Source organism: Drosophila innubila (genome assembly GCF_004354385.1).
Source record: "Drosophila innubila isolate TH190305 chromosome 3R unlocalized genomic scaffold, UK_Dinn_1.0 2_E_3R, whole genome shotgun sequence".
Taxonomy (NCBI): Eukaryota; Metazoa; Arthropoda; class Insecta; order Diptera; family Drosophilidae; genus Drosophila; species Drosophila innubila.
In genome coordinates, this window is record NW_022995380.1 from 21731704 (window position 1) to 21749264 (window position 17561).

General features: G+C 34.3%; 2 protein-coding genes and 2 long non-coding RNA genes across 6 annotated transcripts in view; 3 read left to right on the forward strand and 1 right to left on the reverse strand.

Annotated features, from left to right (window-relative positions):
* Positions 1–2869: 2869 nt before the first annotated feature.
* Positions 2870–7038, forward strand: LOC117791992. 3 transcript variants are annotated; one of them, XR_004618127.1, is made up of 5 exons: positions 2877–2891; positions 3174–3275; positions 3554–3591; positions 6155–6628; positions 6690–7038. It is a non-coding gene; the product is annotated as an uncharacterized LOC117791992 (long non-coding RNA). The 3 variants fall into 3 exon arrangements; XR_004618128.1 differs by lacking the exon at positions 3554–3591; XR_004618129.1 differs by lacking the exons at positions 3174–3275; positions 3554–3591 and having other exon boundaries at positions 2870–2891.
* LOC117791993 lies at positions 3869–4638 on the reverse strand. Its single transcript, XR_004618130.1, has 2 exons — positions 4310–4638; positions 3869–4255 (listed from the first exon to the last, which is right to left on the reverse strand). It is a non-coding gene; the product is annotated as an uncharacterized LOC117791993 (long non-coding RNA).
* An 8387-nt stretch (positions 7039–15425) lies between the features above and the next one.
* On the forward strand, positions 15426–16695 carry LOC117792399. Its single transcript, XM_034632530.1, has one exon. The coding sequence runs from the start codon at positions 16141–16143 to the stop codon at positions 16417–16419; it is 279 nt and encodes a 92-aa protein (XP_034488421.1). The 5' UTR covers positions 15426–16140; the 3' UTR covers positions 16420–16695.
* A 131-nt stretch (positions 16696–16826) lies between these two features.
* LOC117792396 overlaps positions 16827–17561 on the forward strand; it is a 144414-nt gene continuing 143679 nt past the window's right edge. Inside the window, 1 exon segment of the mRNA XM_034632527.1 lies at positions 16827–17440. Within this exon segment, the coding sequence (XP_034488418.1) occupies positions 16859–17440 (582 nt within the window). The 5' untranslated portion in view covers positions 16827–16858.

Here is a 17561-nt window from a genome sequence, read left to right on the forward strand (position 1 = left end):
AAATGTTTCATATAATTTAATTTCAAGCTCTATTAGTAGTTGCTTATCGAAATTGTAAGCCTTTTTTGACACTTTAAATACGAAAACAATTTTACAAATATTCTAGTTATAATTATGCACATTTTAATATTTTAAGCATTTTCATTTTTAAATAAATTTCTTTTTTAAAATACTTTAAAAAGTACAAAAAAAATTAACAAATATTGCAGTATTATATCTTCGCATTTGAATATTTTCATGCTGCTTTAATTATTAGTTTGTCGATAGCAATATTTAAAATTAGCTTTGAGCCACTGTATTTGTATGCTAATGTGTTTCTTGAAGTTGCTACGTTTGTTGCTGTTGTTGTCGAAAGTACTAGTAGATGTAGTAGTAGCAATTTTATTTGCCTCAAGCTTGAGAATGTTTGCGGTTGTTCGAGTATTCTGTGCTTTCATATTCCAAGTATTCGAAGCTGACGCTGTCCATGTCCACATGACACTCATTATTTACCTACATATTCTATTTGAATGTTTGCTGTTGCTGTTGTTATTGTTATTGTAACTTCGCGTGACTCTAAACACTGGTCACTTGGAACATTAGCAACACACACTCACACACACAGTTTGTTCTTGTTTTTGCTATAGCGGGAGTTGAAAGCAGTACAGAATTTTCACACACACCTACAAAGCCTACACGTGCTTGCGTGTGTGTGTGTGTGTATGTGTATTCTGGATGATTTCATTCATATAGCATTCATTTTTGCAGCTTGCGTTACTTTTTTTCTTTCTCCACCCTTCCATTTAATGTGTAAACTAAAATAGTGGCCACAAGGCGTATGAGTAATGTCATGACAGCAAAGAGTCCTTCTGTGCAACGGTTTAATGAGCCACAGTAATGGCAAGAATTTGTTAAATTAATAAACCAATTTAAAGTTTGAAAAAAAAAGACTTTTTTTTTATGATTATTGGTTTCATCATTTTCAGAAAAATGCTGTGAATGTATTGATAACTCCTTTTTTGCTGATAATGTATTGGTAAGAAAATATATAAGCTGCTCGCCGCCTACGCCACGCCTTTTGGCACTACTGCCGCTCTGTTGTCCTGCAGGCAAAAAGCAGCTAAAGGAGCAGGATGGAAAAAAAGGCACTCAGCACAAGTATCTAACTAACTTTTGACAGTTGAAATGGCACTGCCCCGCACATCCTTGCCCTTTAGGTTGTTGCCACTCTTTGTTGTTGTTTTTGGTAGTTGTTTTTTGTTGCTGTTGCTTTTGTAGTTGTAGTTGCTGTTGCAGTTGTTGTTGTTGCAGTTGCTGTTGCTGTTGTTCTGTTTGTCGCTTCAGTGGCGCACTTTCACTTGTATTTTACTTTTTTGCACAATGTACCGCCGATTACAGCACAAATTTGCCACAGAACGGGAATTTGCTGCTTTTAGCTGGCTTTTTACAGACAACACACACAATCATACACACAGACACAGACACAACACAACACACACTGAATCGAGTCGAGAAGCGCGCACGCTGGGCCCTGACGTGCCTCTCGGAGTGTTTGTCCAAAACTGACAGGACGACCCGACTCCGCACAGGACTCGCCACAACTTATGCCCCTATGCGTGTGTGTACTTCAGTGTGTGAGTGTGTGCGTGTGTGAATTTTTGTGTGTGTGTGTGTGCGCGCGTGTGTGGGTGGCGTCGACTTTGCGACGACTTGAACTGCGCTGGCGACGCTGACGCTGACGTTGACGTCGACTTTGACGCCAGCAGCGCAGCTTTGCTCAGCACCGAAAGGATTCTCGCATTTGCGCATTTCGCGCTCTCATTGAGATTGAGCCAAAGAGACGAAATAAAAGCCACCAGTGTTGCCAAACAGCATAACAGACTGTTTTCCAAATAAAAGCTTAATTTTCTAGCAATTACAATAGATTTTCTACAATTAGGCTTAAATTCGAATAGTGTGGTTGTAATTCTGTGTACAACTCTATTTATTTATTTATTATTACAGTCTTTAATGTGATATGCCTTTTTTTCATAAATTATTTATTTATTTAGCATCAATTAAAAGCAGTCAAAGAAGAATTTACAAAGAAACTTAAATATTTAGACATAATAATTATAAATTGTATATTTATGTTTTAAAATCAATGATATTAAGTATACGGCAGGTGTAACAATGACTATCCCAATTTGCTGCCTTTTATATATATATCTTATTATATATTTGAATAAATTTCAATTTTAAAAATAAATAGTTAAATAATAATAAATTATTTTTGCTTATATTTAACAACAAACTATTGTTATATGCAATGGATTTAAACATGCGCGCGTAATCTGTGCACTGCTTTCAAAATAACTCACAATTCATGTTAGTCGAGTCAACAACCAAGAAAGCAAGCTGTGCACTGCTTGAAATCAAAACAAATTCGTAATGAATTTAAAATTTGTATGTGATTATATTTGATTTATCAGTGAATCTGTTTATCTGTAAATTAAGCAATAAAAATATAAAACTCGCACATAAATTTTTTATATATTACTTTTAATATAAAAAATTTTAGCTTCTGAAAATTAGAACGAAAGCTTTTTTAATTTAAAAAAAATGAATAAATCGTATATATTAATTAATTAAAGACATATTATAATTAATTATTTAATTTTATCAATCTCTATTTTACGTTTGCTCAGATTAATTGCTATCGGAAATAATACATATCGATCACGTCAACTCGCAATGCAACCCTTGCATACCGATAGGAAAAATATAGATGGAAAAAAAGAAAAAATATGGCTGCCATTAAATTTAGTAAGTATAGTGTGTGTTTGGCTATTTCGAATGGTGACTATAAAAAAGCATTAATTTTTAATCCAAACTGTGCTCAAATTGTACAACAGTCGTTCAATCTAAAGTTTGTAAGTTTTGTTTCAAAATCATTTACTGCACATGGAAGCACACTGACACATACATATATATGCGTGCAACAAAGAGATTTGCGGTTCTAAAAGCGCCGGTGAAAACGTAGCTTAAAAGCTCACAGGATGTGCGTAGTGATCTTCAAAAATATGAATCTAAATTACTTATACTCACTTTGGAGCCAATACAAACTCAATATAACTCACAATATTAGTATATATACTTACACTCTTGACAAATATACAAAACCAAATATGGCACTATATTTATTTTCATTATAGATATCGCCTGATTAATTTTATTTGCACAACGTGTTCTGTTCAACGCTTTAAAGTTTCTGCTTTGGAACTATTCTTACAAATTTCGCCATACAGTAACAAGAAGTAAGTAAATTTTTTTCCAGAATGTTCGATCGCAGTTAACACCCACACATTCATATATACAAATCGCATATTTACTTCAGGACTGTCATAGCTGGTAAAATATCAAATTTATATTTTCATGTGAGAATTGAAAGATTTTTTCATATAGCTGCAAGGTGCAAATTAAATACTTTAAAAGTTAACACGTTGCAAATTTTTATTTTGAGCGATGTATACATACATATACATTTACATTCGTGCTGCTTTTTCTTTCCATGGCTCCTCACTATGAAAAATAGTCTCCTGAATTTCTTTGCTGGGACATTTAGAGTACAAGGTATTTATATTTATTATTTTACAGTCACTGTTAACTTCCTTGTATTTAATTTAAAAAAAAAGGAATAATATTAAAAAAAATATTTAATTAGCATAAGGAGAGCATCATTTTATAGGGGTTTAAGATGACAAGGTAGACAGGATTCAAAAATATCTGTTTAATTAATTTATAGTCTCTCTGTGTGAAGACATTACAGATTTTGGGCTAATTAACGGAAAGGCCTTAATATCTTAGCTGTTGATGCAAGTCAAGAATAAATAATCTACTTTGGTTCATATAATGCACACTTTTGTCAACTTTAAATATTATTAAATACCGATTCTAAATTGGAAGAAACTACTTTTTATAGTCTCTGAGATCGAAGTTATATAAACATACAAAGAAACGGCTGTTGATACAGATCAAGTATATACAGCCTAATAATTTACATTTTTCCCCATATAAGTAAAGTTTAGTTAAGTTGATGAAATAGTCCTAGTGTATACTCAAAGAATTTTGAGCTTATGTGAAAGTTTTTTCCAGAGAATCTCGGTTTAACCAAAACAAAGCGCAGTACAGAAGATTCTTCCGATACTTCAAGTGCAATCCCTCGATAAGGTTTTAATTCGTCTGTGAGTCACTGCAGGAAACACAATTTTAATTAACCTTTTCCACTGGCTACGATCTGCATAAAGAATATATTAATGAGATTAGATCGATAGAGTATTTGAGTACTTACTTAGAATGGTATCCATATAGTCATAAATATTTATATTTATATTCCATTGTAAGTTCCAAAATTGGCGATACGAATATTATCGAATTTTAATAATAAATATTTATGCTATAGCAAATTTATGTCTTAGATCCAAAATGTTTGCGCATATTTTAATATTTCGCTTGCATTTAATAAAAAACATTACTGCAGTTCTTTAAGCATAAGTCTCAACTAAACTGAACTGAATACTTTAATCTGTTTTCTGTAAATAAAGAAGAATACGCAAGTGTGTGAATATCAGTGTGTTTATATATATGTACGAGTTTTAAAGCGAGTGATACTGATAATGAGGTTAAGTGTATGCTTGCTCAAATAATCATACATATAGTATATTTAAATTTAAATACATAATTAAAAAGACAATATTGCACATATAGAAATTTAATAAGGAATTTGAATACCCTTATAATTTAAATAATATATTTCACTTTTTATGTCTTAGATAATTGAAGTCTACAATTCTTATTTTTAAGCTCGTGTTCGTGATAAAATTGTTATTGTTAGACTATATGTAGAATTGTAATGTTTCAAGCATTGAAATTGAAATTGTCAAAAAAGGCAAAAATATTAAATTCAAGTATAAAGAACTTCTTATAAAACCAATATATTTTCTTAGAGCGATTTAAAAGCCTTACTGCAATGAAGTGTTACCGAACTTTTTTTACCGTATGGGATTAATTTTATTCCACATTATATTTTTCCGAGTTCGAGTATTTGTATACTATGTGTCATAAGAATAGAAATTACTAAAGTTTGTTATTCGAACCACGTAACTTGTCTTCTAAAATAGTGAAAAATTGTTCAACTTGATACTTATCAACAGTTTACAACAAAATTGATTGCAATTTCTTAATCATTCTGGAAAAAGCGCTTACTGACAATATTGATCACGTCATACCAATATCTAATCAATGCAGTTTAGTCTATGTGCAAGTAAATTTTTTTTTTATTGTAAATATGTCAAAAAATATAATTGAATTATAATTTTAGTAATGGGTTCCAATCGATGGCCAATAAAGTGAACAGTATTGATAAAAGAAATCAGAAAAATTTTGTTATGAGTCTTAGTTATTGTTGTTAGCAGGGCTTTTCTATACAACTCATCAGTCTTCAATTGTCTTCAATTGTGAAATTATACCTCAACTGCAGTTTAAAGGTTTACTATTTATTCTTTTTTTTTTTTTTTATTGATCAACCTGATTTTTATTAAAGTTTTTATTAAAAAGGTATTGTGAAATATGGATTGAATCTTGTGTTTTGGCATAAATATTAAATCAATCGAGTGACACTCTTTTGAAACTAAATAGAAACTGGTATACTACATATTAGAAAAGAGTTCTATTTACTTTTAATGAACTTTTATTTAGTATAATTTTATGACAACTTTATAAATATCATGATGTCTGGTAAATTAAAGCTGTTCATTAATATAATATATTAGAAATTAAAGATTTTTTTTTTAAAATATTGAATTTGGCAAATATGCACAACAAATTACGTCGGATGAGATTTGATTAGATTAGATATTAAGTTGATGACTAGTACTTATTCAGTGAGTCCCTGTTGGTAGCAATTTGTTTAATTCTTATCTACTTCATTATAATCAAACACAATTTTTTTTAACAACTGGCTACAAATTCTATTTTTAAAATTATTTATAGACAACTAAATTTTATTAAGAACAGACGAGCCAATATTAAAATAAGCGGTTTAACAATAAGATCATATTTACATATACTGTCAATAAACAAAAATTTTATAAATTACATTTAAATTATTTATTATTATTTAATTTATTTTTTTCAGATAATGATGATGTCATTTATGGCAATTATTTTTATTTTCGCATTACCTTTGCGACTTTCAACGGATTCTCGATTCAAACAATGCGGATGCTATTTCAAAATGGTATTCAAATCAAAACTATCGGCAGACTGCTCAAATCAATCAAACATAGACTTCAATTATCTGTCAAAGAGTGAACCATACGAAATATTGTTGAAAAACAATAACTACACTGAAGTCCCATCTGAGATGTTTGATCATAGCTTTAATAAAACTCTACACATTGATTTATCAGAAAATTTAATTGAACGTATTCCTGGTAAATTGTTGAAGCATTGCGTGCGCCTAAAATCACTCAACCTTAGCCATAATAAGTTGACTAATATTAAGGATCTATTTCTCATCGATTGCAATATTAACATCTCGATTTTGGGCAATCGGTTTGAATGTGATTGCAATGATCCAGATAATATTCTAGTTTATAATCACGCAAAGGTTGGTAATCATTCATTTATAGTAAAATTCAATGTTCAAGGATGGTATTTTTTATTTACAGAAACTAGGAATAACTGTGACTTGCTATTCATCTCTTTATGAGCACCCCATACCGCTAACAGCAAAATGCCACGCCCAATTTAATGCAGTGCAACCCCAGGAAGGAAAGCTTGCCTATTATATCGTATTATTTTCGGTGATGGTCATTTTTTGTCTTGTATCATTTGCTGCATTTAAATATGGCCGAAGTTGTTGAAGTTTCATTAAAAGTATTGATATTATTTTGTATTTTAGCTTCTAATATTAGTGTATTGAGACCTTAAATGTATTCAATAGCTATAAAATGTGATCTATGTATCATGTCTTCTACTGTGCAAAAATTATAATAAAGAAATACACAGAGAAATTTATTTATTAATATATTTTTATTTTATTTTATTTTATATAATATAAAAGGCACAATTCCGATGTATGGAAGTACAAGCAACTAATAAAATAACAAAGAAATTTATATATTTCGGTTGTAAATCAAATTTTTTACGTTTGGAAAAACTTTTCGTTTAAAATAGCCGTTTGAAATTATAAATGTCAGAGATTTAATTTGTTCGCACAATTTTGCAAAGTTGAAAAAACCGGCTACCTTTTATACCATAAACTTCCCCAAAATTATTTAGTCCAGATATATTTTATTTAATTAAAAAGTTCATTAAGTATAAATTTTATAAAGTTTTATTTAATTTTAAAAATAATACTTGAATGTATAAATTCAAGCGCATCTTGTTGTCTCAAAAGTGTTGCATACTTTTAGGCATATGCAGAAAATTCGTGACTTTTGCATTGAGTCACCCCAGTTAATTGTGTAGAAGCTTTAAATAAAAGCTGCTGCTGGCAAAAGCGCAAAGCTCTCAAAGCTCTCAACCGTTAGGGGAGGGGGCATAAAACATTGCTCCACTTTTTGGCTCGGCAGCCATATAGTTAGTATACATAGGCGTGGAGGGAAAGTGGGTCAAGTAACTGAATGCTGCCCTTGGCACGGTGAATTTGTCCTTGATGCCTGCCATCGGATTGAGATTGAATACATGGGAATACACGCATACATATATGTATTTAAGCTTTGTATGCGCACTTTTAAGCTCACCATTAATTTGATCAACAATTTTCATAAAAAATGTCATATGTTCTATGAAATATTTGCAGCTGAAGTTTGTCTGGAATTTTCATCAAGGAGTGAGTGATGCACATACATACTTTATATGTCTTTTGCTTGTATACATATGTAAGTTTGTGCTGAATGCTAAAAGTAGGTCAACATATTTTCACTGCTGCCTCAGGTTGCGACGTGCCCCATTTATGTTCATTTGTTTTAAATGTTGCAAGTCCAAGTCCAACCATTTTATCAGTTATATGTATATACATATATGTATTTATGGTTAATCTCTTGTATGTTTATCAGCTTGTTTGGGCAATTACACCCGGTTCAAAGTTCACTTGACAAACAATAATAACAAATTTTGTTCTTTCTACATGTTGACAGCTGTACGCAGCTCTTCTTCTTCTGCTTCTTTTTAAACTGAGGGGGAGTTCCAGCATTCCATTTCGCTAGTTGCTGCTTTGTATACATAACAACAACAACAACAACAACAACAACAACAACGTCTTGCATGAAAACAATGAAAATGTTTGTCTCTCCGTTTCGTCTGCTTTCCACGAAAATTTATGACCAAATGTCAACATTGCCACGCACAAAGACCAAACGGCATTATGTTCGATGTGTGGCACTGGGAGCGGCAATTGAATTGCTGCATGCCCCATGCTGCATACCCCATGCCGTATCTGTTGATCGGTGAAATTAGTTTGTTAGCCATGTCAAGTTTTCTTTCAGCCAGGTGAACATTTGACCCTCCCCCCCCTCTACAACTGGTGGGACAAACCGGTTGTCAAAATGCTGGACATGACATAAATTTGTATCTGCAACTGGCAACCGGCAACTTGCAACTTGCAACTTGCAACTTGAAGAGTCTTGTAATGCCAACGCTCATCTTTCGTCTAGAATTTATGCTTCCTGGCGCTGACATCATGTGCACATCAATCAGACGACCTCGGGCCATTCTCCGATTCCCCTCCTCTTCCTTCTTCGCCAATTGTTAACTTGATTTTCATTATGATTTCAGTTTTTTGCCTTATACAATACGCAAACAATGCCAGGTAAACATCAGGTGGAACATTCTAATGAGCCAGCACGCAACTTGCAACTGTTTAATCCAAATTTCAACAGTGTTGCCCCTTCCCCTTCCCCTTCCCCTACCCACCCAACTGCCCAGCGATCCCGTCCATCTTTTGCCACTGACAACCTTGATGGACAACTGAACACACATTTGTGGCACATCCACACACACACTGCCACACTGCCACAAACGGTGTCCATGGACAGCTTGATATGCGCCTTTTGACAGCCACCTCTGAAGGGGGCAATTACAATCATTCAACTAATTCTGTGGCATAAACTGGCAAAATTGCAGATACATAGGATACATATTAATATAAATATATTCATGTATATTTCTATCAGAGTCAGAGTTTCATTAATTATTAAAAAAGTAATGTCATCAAATAACTATAGTGGAAACTTAATTCAATTATTGTTTATATTAAAGTTTTTCATAATTTTTTATGTAAGTATTTCTATCAAATAAACAAATTAAACTACAATATAATTATAATAATATGCATTAAATATTTATGTATTACTATATCAGTGTCTAAGCTTTTTTTTATTGATTAAATAAGTAATGACATCAAATAGTTATAATGGAAATACAATTTAATTATCGTTCATTAATAAGTTTTTCATAATTTTGTATTTAAACATTTCTAAGTAAATATGCAAACAAAACTACACAAATACAACTGATTTTTTATAATTTATGTGTTGTCACTGGAATATAAATTTTACAAAAAATACAATATCCAAAAAAATACGAAACGTTTGTACTGGTACGGTTGTGGTAAAGTTGCTGGGTCAAAGAGTTGTCCAACTTCCAACTGTCATAACTTGATCAAAACTGAACCGATTTTCAAGTGGAATGTCATTTTGATCATGATTTGGCCTCTAAATTCATTCTGTATTCAATTTTTGTTCATTTAGAAAATTTAATTATTTTCGACCAAGATTTGATTTCGATGCTAAGGGTCCCCCTTTTGAAATTTCGAAAATTCAAAATTTTAAATCTCAAGTTTTCACTTTAAATCAACTCCTTATATCGTAATTAGTATAAAACAACACTTTAAACTTGATTCTGAGACCTTTGATTTTTTTGTAAAAAATCATGCAAAATTGATCAAAAATCTGGACTTGTAAAGTGGCGAACTCTGCAGTCTGACCAACTTCAAACTGTCATAACTTGATTAAAACTGAACCGATTTTGAAGCGGAATGTCATTTTAATCATTATTTGACATTTTAATTGATTCTGCATTTAAATTTTATTAAATTCTTAAAAAAAAATATTTTTCTCTAGATTCTACTAGATATTGATTTCGATGCTAAGGGTCCCCCCTTTGAAATTTCGAAAATTCAAAATTTTAAATCTTACGTTTTCACTTTAAATCAACTCCTTATATCGTAATTAGTATAAAACAACACTTTAAACTTGATTCTGAGACCTTTGATTTTTTTGTAAAAAATCATGCAAAATTGATCAAAAATTTGGACTTGTAAAGTGGCGAACTCTGCAGTCTCACCAACTTCAAACTGTCATAACTTGATCAAAACTGAACCGATTTTCAAGCGAAATGTCATTTTGATCATAGTTTGGCATCTCAATACATTCTGCATTCAAACATTTTTAAATTCGTTCAAAAAAGATATTTTGCCCTTATTATAAAACGACATCTTAAAATTTTAAAATGTTTCAAAATTGATTTGTTGTACCGTTACGTACCGGAACCGAAAGCGTAACCTATATATATGTTTCGGTTTGATTCCCTGCAAAAAACACTTTTAAAATGTTTCTATGATAATAATTTTAAATATATATATTTTTTTAATTTGAGGTCTTAAAACGAAATTGGCTAGATTGAGCTCAGGACAGGCTCAATGAGCTCTTTGTTGGTAATGGCGATAATGGAAAGTTGGTATTCCATTGGTAACCATCAGAACAATCTGCAGCAAAAGCCAACAACAACAAAAACAAATTGAATGAAAATGTAATGACATCCCAGTAAAACCCGGAGCAACGTGTTCCGCCAAGCAATTCCTTCTGGCAACCTTATGATTCATGCAAAATGAGTAGTATATGTCTTGACAGGGTGCTAAGAGAGCTCAAAAAAGCCTTGCAATAGGAGTACGTTGCATTTGCTGACTTTGGAAGGCTAAACGCCAGGTCTTTCAAAACGTTCGCTGCTCTGCTATGTATTTTGACACGCCCTCGCCTTCGCAAAGACAGGCACAAACTCTGTTAACCACCACGAAAGAGCGGACATAGCATAATTAGCGCAATTTTTACAGTTTTTTCTTTATGTTTTTTTCATTCTTTTGTGGATGATCTTCATATACTTGTAATTTTTCTATCGCAAAAAAGAAGAAGCTGCCGTCGAGTGCGCACGTGTTTGCAAAGTGATTTTGAAATATGAAAACTTGGAAAAATATTATTTTTACATTGTGTAAGTATAAAAATATAGTAATTTCTTTTGCATTTATACATTGCATTTATTTATTTATATTTATATTATAATATTTTATTTATTTATTTAGGAGCCGTCAAATATATGATTTATGTATGTATAAATACGTAAAAATGCGTGGTTCGACATTATATTGAAATGTAAGTACGAGTAGATTCTATTTTATGTAATACAGATTTTAATTCTTAAAGTAATTAATTTTTTTTTCATTTCTTAAAGTGTGGATGCACACGCAAAACCAAGCCGACGCCTTTGGAATAGAGAAAACCGAACCAAGACGAGACAACGCACTGGGGGGAATATATACTATTTATAGATTTAAATATAAATATTTTCATTATGTTATTATTTATATATCACATTTGTCTAAGCAAATATATATGCATTTTCAATATTTATTGTGTTTTAATGTACGTTGCTTATCCACTCCAAAGCAATGCCTTTTGAAAGCATTATGTTCGTAGCGAACGCAGCAGGCCTGCTCTACTGCCTTCTACAAGAAGGCCTTCTGCAACGTTGTTCTTGGAAATGGGCGTTGGAAAGGGAAATGGGCGTTAACAGAGCCATAACAGAAGCCCTGCCAAACTACCTTGCAATGCTACCCTTCTTTCAGCGTTTCACCCCTGTATAATAGCGAATGGAAAACGTCAGATTTAGCAACTGCTCTTACGTTACTTAACATGTGGTTTGAAGTTACTTTCGATAGGAGCCAAGTTTTATTGGGATACCCAGCAACACACACACATACATACATACATATTTACATCGACGCATGTATACGTATTTACACTTATGTATTTTGAAAATCCGGTTTCAAATTGAATCGAATCAAAATCACACACACATAACATGAATACAAAACGCGAGAAAAAAATAAAAGCAGCGCCCTACCAAACAACTACAGTAACAGCAACAGCAGCAACAAGAGCAGCAGCAACAACAGCAACAACGTTGCAAGTTAAAAATAAAAATAACAACAACAAATTACAGTTAAAGCGAAAGAAATCAAGAAATCCGGTTTGAATTTCATAAAAATTCAATAAAATTACACATTTTGCTGACATAGCTCTATAGGACTTGAATAATGTGAAAAACTTTACAAACCACCCACTATATGTCCACTTGGCTCATTCCAATCAGACGAATTGAGGCCGCTGTTAACTAACAGCAGTTCCCGTTCTAATTGTCAATGCTTGCTCTTACAATGTTAATGTTATGCTCTCACAAACACACACACACACATACATGCCTTAATAAATACTCTCTTTGCAATGAGCAACGTTAGAGCGAGTTAGCAGACTGTTGATTTGCCCTCTCAGCTGGTTGACCTATTTTCCAGTTTAGTAAATATGTCAATGTGTGTGAGTGTGTGTGTATGATGTGCTGCTTGCTGTTGCTGTCTTACTCTATCTAACGCTTTGTTTTGGTTTTGCTTTTTGCGTTTCTTTTCGTTTTGTTTCGTTTGGTTTTGTAACTCAAAGATTGCATTCAAAGGCAGTCGCTGCGCTGCTTTCGTTGCTGTTGTTGTTGTTGCTTTGTTTTTCGTAACTGCGTATTTGTTGTTATGCCAGCAACGCTCTGTTGAACACCATTTGTAGTTGTTGCTGTTGTTGTTGCTACGTCTGCTTATTTTGCGCTTTGGAATTTTCACTCAAGAAATGATTAATTGAATTTGTCAGATAACGCATCTTTGCAGTTGGACGCCGTCGCTCACTTGCCACAGGTTGTCTGTCTGTCCGTCCGTCCGTCCGTTTGTCCGTCTCTCCAATGCGCATTTCAATGATCAACTTATTATAATCCGGTCAAGATTAAACGAATTTTAATCTCACATATTTTATGTAAATATTAAAGCTTTAACAGATCATATTTATGTATATATCAATGTATCTGACTGTGTATGTATTTAACCTCTGCCCCCTATGATCCCCAGAAACTACGCAACGCATTTTGGGCGTCTATCGCAATTGACGTTTTCAAAAAGCTTGTGGCATGAAATCCACCCCAAAATACATATCAACATACATAGCAACAACAACGAAAAATTCTATGCGCCCGTACATATGTATACAAAGAAACAGTTAGTCAAGAAAGTATTTTGACGAAAAAATATTCAGAAATTAGTGCAAATAAAATACTAGAAGAAAATAAATACAAGTAAAATTCGTTTTTTAAATTTAAATTAAGTAATAACGAAATGCTTTTTGCGTATTAAATTTTAGTTGCTTGTGGTTCTTTGAACTAGTTTAATTACAGAAATAATAAGAGGCAATGACTTAAAATAGAATACTACCTTGTGTCAAAATAATTTCTTGAAATACTGTATGTATTTATGTACCTATGCTGGCCTCTGCAGCGCTGATGGATATCGAGCAGCGAACGCCCAAAAAAAAAAAGACGCCAGTCTCGTCACTTGCTTCCCCATCCTCCGCTGCGAGACGCCAGCGTCGCTGCGCTATGCCTACAGAGGTCATTCCAAAGGCAACAACAATGCCAATAACAGCCAGCTACAGCCAACATAAAGCAACAGCAACAACGAAGGCCCCCCAAATATCAGAAAAATGTATGTACATATGTATACTGTGTGCTAATACATACAACATTCACAACAATAAGCAACAACAACAGAGCGGCAACAGCAGCAGCAGCAGCGCAGCAGCAATGGAAACATCAACAACAGCAGCAACATAGAATTGATGCCGATGTAAACAAAAGCAGCTGTTACTTGCTGAGAGTCAAAGAGAGCAAGATCACACTCTCCACCAACGGACTCACACACACACACACACACAAACATACGATATGCGCTCTCTTTAACTGTTAAATTTGTGACGTTGACAGAAAACCGGCCGGCAATTTTTACAGCAAATGCCCTGCATAGAGAAATCAATAACATTACCCATTCATTTTACAACAGCTTATTGGTTTAGTAAATGCTTAGTCGTGAACTTATTTATTAAAAAATTTAATAATTTAAAAATAAATAAAAATATAACTAGAAGTAAATTATTGGACGAACAAAAATTACAGCTCAATGTCAGCAGTTAACATTGTTCAAAACACATTCGGTTAGGGTATTGGTGTGTCGAAAAATGATGTGTGTGCGCTCTCATTTATTATGTAGTTGTTTGCTCTTTGCTTTGCTCTGCTCAACAGCTGTTTTCGCAACATTGTTGCTGTACTGCCAACAACAGCTGTTATCGTGTTGGTAGCGTCTCTTTCTCAGTCTCTCTCTCACTGAATGCTCTGTTGTTGATAAACACACAGACACACACACACTCACACGCATGCAGTGAGTTATGCGGCGCTCTGTTGACGTTGTGAAAAATGTTGACAAGTGTTTAACTTTTTGTTAACTGCGTAGTTTTTTTTTGGGTTGGGGTTGTCGGCAGCAGCAGCGATGTAGACGTCGACGTCGACATTTGCTGTTATGCTGGCAAACAGGCGATGGCGTCATAGACACACACACACACACACACACATGTACGTGTATGTATCTGCGTATCTATGTATCTATGTATGTTGCTGACGATGTTGATAAGCGACACTGCGTAGCTACAAATTGGCGATAATTCCGAACGGGGGTGGTAAACAGAGAGTATACAATTTAATTAAGCTTCATTACACGATTAAGTATATATGTGTGAATGTACATACCAATGCATGCATGTTTGTATTTATGTGCGCATTTATAAGTATCTTGACACATCGACAAGGCAAATTAACAGCTCCGTTAGAAACTAACATTTTTGTTATGAACGCTGCTGTTAACTCAGTTGGGGCCTATGTTACAGAGATGCATACAAACATATTGGGACATGTGGCAAATGCATTTTCAACGATTTCAAGAGCATGTATTTTATTATTATGCTGGCAGCAGGGGAAAAACTTGCACACACACAGATACCCGCACACACACACACACACAGCTGCGTTTATGTAGTTTTCCAAGCAGGTATGTGTATGTCCAATGAAAGCATAATATAAAACAAAAACGAAGCAACAGCAACAGCAACAGAGAGCGCGCGCCAAAGAGCGCGAGAGGGCGAGGAAGAGAGAGTGAGTGAGCTGGCGAGCGAGAGTTTTGATTGTATGCGAGTGTTGCTCGCTGCGCGTAACTGTAACTCGTTGCCGCTCGTTTAGTCTTTGATAGCCAACTCTCGTGTACAGACCGATAAGCGCTTATTGCGAGTCGCCTTCGTCGTCAATCAAGTAGACGCCAAATTGAACAATCACAACAAGCAGAAATTGAATAACAAAAATAGTGAACAAACAAAATACAATAACAACAGTGGCTGTTTGCTATTTAAGTAACATCAAATAACAACAACAACGCATTGGGTAACTCCCAACAACAACTAAAAAAAAAAACATCAACAACAACAATTTAATCGTGCAGCATCAGCAACAACAACGACAACAACAACAACAGCGGCAGAAGATTGCATTCATTTTGCTCTCTGTCGCTTTGTCAGTGTATTTGTGTGTGTGTGTGTACGTCAGTGCATGTGTATGTGTGTGAGAGCAGAAAGAAAAACTTGGAAGAAAAAGTGAAACGACCGGCAGCGAAAGCAGCGTGAAAGCAAAACAAGCAATAAATAGAATATTAAATGTATAAATACATTTATAAATACAATATAAAAACATAAGTACAATACGTATAATAAATAAAACAGCAAACAACTACAACAACAACAACAACATATCGATAACAACAACAATTGCATGTGACACAACATTCAGTTGATCAAAAGCTGCAACTCTTGTTTCATTTACTGTTGCACTGTTGCAAGAAGCTATCAAGCTGCCGCTAATTAGGCCCCAAATTGGATTATGCTTGGGCACAAACGCAACATTAGAGCCATTAAAGCTAAAGCGACGCACAGCGACGAGCATGTGAAGCTGCCCCGAAAATCAGATGCACTGCATCCACAACAACATCCACAACAACAACATCCACAAGCATTTAGAGAGCGTCTCGAATACAATCAGCATCTGAATCAACGTGTCACTCTCTGCCTGGAGCTTTATCACAAGAACATTATCAAAAAATTAAGCGAGCTCAATAAAATCAATGTCTATAAATTGACCAAAAACGTTTGCCAGACTTAAAAAGCATAAAAAACTCAATTCAATTCAATTCAATATAAATAAAAATCAAAATATAAAAAAACTGTGTGCAACAAGTTGCTTGAAACAAGCGTAAAGCTCAAAGTGTAAAAGTGCAAAAGTGTAATAAACAAAAGTGCAATAAAAGTTGAAAAAAAAAAATTATAAAAAGAGCGTAAGATAAAAATGAAAAGTGCTAAAAATGCTGGTGCCAATCAAGAAAGCCAAGTTAATATGCTGAGTTCATAGTAAAACTAGAAGAAAGTCAAGAACGTTCAAGTGAGAAAAGAGAGAAGCGAGGGAAATTAGCGAAAAGAGTTCAATTCACTTAAGCACTGCTAAAAACGCTACAAAAACGCACGCAAAACGCGTGCCACAACCCCCACCCTATAACAGCAATATCTATTAATCGGAATATAGATATATATAAATCTATATAAAAATGTCAACCAGTCGCCGCTTGGCCAAACGCTCAATAATCGGCACCAAAGTGTGCGCTCCCGGTCCGGACGGACTCTGGTATTCGGGCGTAATCCAGGACGTTAAGACGCCCGCGTTAATGTCCGGTGCATTGGCGCCGCCGCCGGAGCCAATGCCCCCGCCCACTTTCCTCGCCCCCGGCGATGCCCAGTTGAACGCGGATACTCGATATATTGTTCGATTCGATTTCAAAACGACTGTCGGTGTCGGTGTCGGTGACGCGTCCGTCGCGTCCGCCACGTCAACATCCGTGTCTCCATCGGATTCGGTTATTGTGGAGACACGACGTGCCGCTGCAGCTGCCGCCGCTGCCGCCAGTGGTCACATCAGTCCGGCGCAGGCATTGCGCCGTAATGCCATGACAAAGGAGTTTCGTGAATCGGATCTAATCGGACCCGGCTTCCGATCCATAATGAGCATCCAATTACAGCCAGGACAACGCATCTTCTTAACCTACAACGGACGCGAACAGAGCGGCGATGTTGTCCAACATGATGTCAACAAGGATGAGGTCGTTGTCAAGATAACCACAATTGGAAATGAGGTGAGTCTATCAGAAATTTATTATTCGATCTAAAAACGTTAAAAATTATATTTAAACTATTTAGAAATATGAATTTCTAAAATGAATTTCTAAAATGAATTTCTAAAATTACTCAAAATTA

Coding starts and splice junctions, on each gene's coding strand:
- LOC117792399 (XM_034632530.1), top strand. CDS start 16,141: ATGCTTGGGCACAAACGCAACATTAGAGCCATTAAAGCTAAAGCGACG.